Source organism: Ammodytes marinus, assembly GCF_949987685.1.
Source record: "Ammodytes marinus genome assembly, chromosome: 3".
Classification (NCBI taxonomy): Eukaryota; Metazoa; Chordata; class Actinopteri; order Uranoscopiformes; family Ammodytidae; genus Ammodytes; species Ammodytes marinus.
The window spans coordinates 8,065,263-8,068,314 of NC_137232.1; the positions used below are offsets into that span (position 1 = coordinate 8,065,263).

General features: G+C 44.4%; 1 protein-coding gene across 1 annotated transcript in view; it reads right to left on the bottom strand.

Moving 5' to 3' along the window:
* Positions 1 to 601: 601 nt before the first annotated feature.
* The window catches only part of dpf1 (double PHD fingers 1), a gene marked incomplete at both ends in the record, with an annotated part of 42,876 nt that continues 40,425 nt past the window's right edge, over positions 602 to 3,052 (bottom strand). Inside the window, 3 exon segments of the mRNA XM_080053535.1 lie at positions 602 to 672; positions 1,741 to 1,822; positions 2,545 to 2,657. Coding sequence (XP_079909661.1) covers positions 602 to 672; positions 1,741 to 1,822; positions 2,545 to 2,657 — 266 coding nt within the window.

The following is a 3,052-nucleotide window of genomic DNA, read 5'->3' on the forward strand; positions in this document are numbered from 1 at the left end:
TCAGGGCGGGGAGCCCCGCAGACAAATAGCGGAGCAGAGTTCAGTGGAATCTCAGCTGTGCCCCACGTGGTAAAGGACTGAAGGAGTAAATGAAAATTTGGTTAGGTGTGGCTAATACACCGAAACACACCACTCCACGATTATCCAGGGTCTTCCATGGCCTGTCCTCGGCCTAACACCTATCCATCTTATTAATTCTCACTCAGTACTTGACTGAGTTGCGGCTCAAGATCATTAGGGCTCTTCCGAGGGCCCTTAAGAGGGTTCCTGTGGAGTAGTATGCCTCTGAAGTGCCCTTGGCTAGGCTGGAGTGTGTCTCGCTAGCAAACGTATTGGTAGCTGATGAATTCCTCTGTTGAGACAGAGCAGGGAAGGGGGCCAGTGAGGGGTTCAGGTCAGGCACATCAGGGAGTGTGAGCGACACAAGAGGACAAGGAGCTCGGGTCCATAGACGGACAGATGTTTCAAGATTGTGGGGTTGTTGGGCGCCATGGGTAACGTGTGCTCAGTGGAGTGTAAGGTCACTGGGACGGATTGTAGAGGAAGAGAGGCGGTCTGGGAGAGGATGAAGGGCTGACAGGATGAGGCGCAGCTCCGAGGATTAAGTGAGGGTGATGTAGGCTGAGGCCTTCTCCTTCAGTTGTCTCAGACACAGATGACAGCTCCAGCTCCCTGTACAATACATAGACACACACACACACACACACACACACACACACACACACACACACACACACACACACACACACACACAGCCACACACACAGCCACACAGCCACACACACACACACACACACACACATACATGCACACAAACACAGACATAGACCAAAGCACAGATCGGAAGTTCAATCAACGCTATTGTAAAGGCTTTTGGATTAGTCCCTCATTTAAGACAGAGCGTTAAGTAATTCTGTAAATTAAAGCTCCATGTTGCAACACCACATGCTGTGTCTGTGATGGCCTGAGGATGCAGGGGGGGATTGGAAGACTTGTTTGGCTTGGATTTGAGCATGGGATTTGTGACATTAATTAAACATCAACTTGGGATGGATGTTAAAATGCAGCTCTCACCCGTCTGTATAGTGCCTCAAGGTGAGCATTAAGCACAGCATGTATAATAAAGAATATATGTTTACCATGCATGTGAGAGCTCAGTCACGTGCCTCCTGGAGAGTAGGCCTGAAATAACTTAACTGACTACTGGTGGATTTAAAAAAATAATAATTGTAAATTGAAAAGTGTTGTGTGTGTGGGCAGAGCATGACACCGTGAGTGTTGAACACAAGCGACACTGCCACTGTATGATCAGACAAGTGAGACTTTTGCCATGGAAACAGATTATCTTTCCTACTACTCATTTCCATGACAACACCAGCAAACATCCCAACAAGGCAGCCATCTTATGTGTGGTAGGCAAATGACAGGTTCATTTGAATAGATGTACCTGCTCCATTTGTGTGATGCAAGAGTACCCGGATCATTCTATGTACATTTAGAAGTTTGGGCTGTGCCCAGTACAATGACATCTGTGAAATTCCTGCTATTCCATCCTCCACACTGGGATTATCTCTACAAACCTACAGTTCGGACAATTACGTAATACTACTATACATGTTCTCAGGTGACTTTCCTTGGCCTGACCAGATACAGTTTTTATGAATTCTGACTTCCTTGATAAGAACTTCTGGTATGCAGTATCTCTAATGCTTGTATTCTTCTTCTCATTGGTATACATACCCTCTGGTGGTTCAGACATGGGAGGGCTCAGACAGTACATGTGGTAGCCTCTGTCACAGTCATCACAGAACAACAGCTGGTCCTGGAACAGAGGAGGATTTTCACATAAACAGATGTATTGGACATGAAAGAGCACACGTGTACATATCAATCACAAGGTTGAGGTGTGATATTATAGGCTACATGTCCCTTGGTTAGCCATGTTCATTTTTATTTTATTGGGCGATAAAAAATTGATTATCAACAGCTTCCCTTCGTAGCAGTAGTTATTTATTCGCTTTAGCCAAGAAACAGACTATATTGACTGTGTTATCTGCTGAATGTGTATCTACCTGCTCAGTCTTCTGAAAATCAAAAAGGCATTTATTCCGGGTCCAGGACATCTATGCATCTTTGAAATTCTCTCTTGAGACTGACTGGGCAACAGTATAAGCAAGTGATGAGATATCATCCTTTAGCCAGAGGGATCAGACCAGTATGCACTCAAGTCTGGAAGTGAGCCAGTGAGTCTGAAGTAGCTCCTGGATCACTGCTCAAATAGTGGATTCCTTCAAGGATGCATATGAGTGTCCACTAACCTTGCTCTACCTTTAAAAAAGACTGTATGAAGCTTAAATTAAAGCCATGAGTCAAAAGGTGTTCCATATTACAGTGTGTATGTTGAGGATCAGCGTGTGTGTGTGTGTGTGTGTGTGTGTGTGTGTGTGTGTGTGTGTGTGTGTGTGTGTGTGTGTGTGTGTGTGTGTGTGTGTGTGTAGCCACAGGTGTTTGGGGCTATCATGTTTATATAAAAGGAGATCCTACATCGTTCTCAGAGGTGCCACACAGACTGCAGGACTTGCACTCGATGCACTGCCAACGATAAGTCCTCACCGCAGCCGTCATGTTGACTGTGAACTGCAGACAGGATGGGTGGCCTGCGTTCACACACACACACATACACACCGCCACACACACACACACACACACCGCCACACACACACACAAGCACACGCCCACAAAATGTTTTTTTTCACCATCGCTTCCTGTATTTTGAGTCAGTCATTTGTCATCTACTATTCCATCTGTCCATACTTTTCTTGGCTTTATAAGGTTATCCATGTATATTTGAATGGGGATTCAACCATTGGATTATTGCAGATGTGGACATTGCATTGATTGAGTTCTCAGAAATCATTTTTGGACAGCATTTATTTTTTTTCTGTATTAAAACGATTAAGTAAATTAACCTATATTTGATTCCATTCAGCTAAGAATAAAATTACCATGAGCTTACTTTTGATTTGATGTTGAGAACTGATTTATGATAATA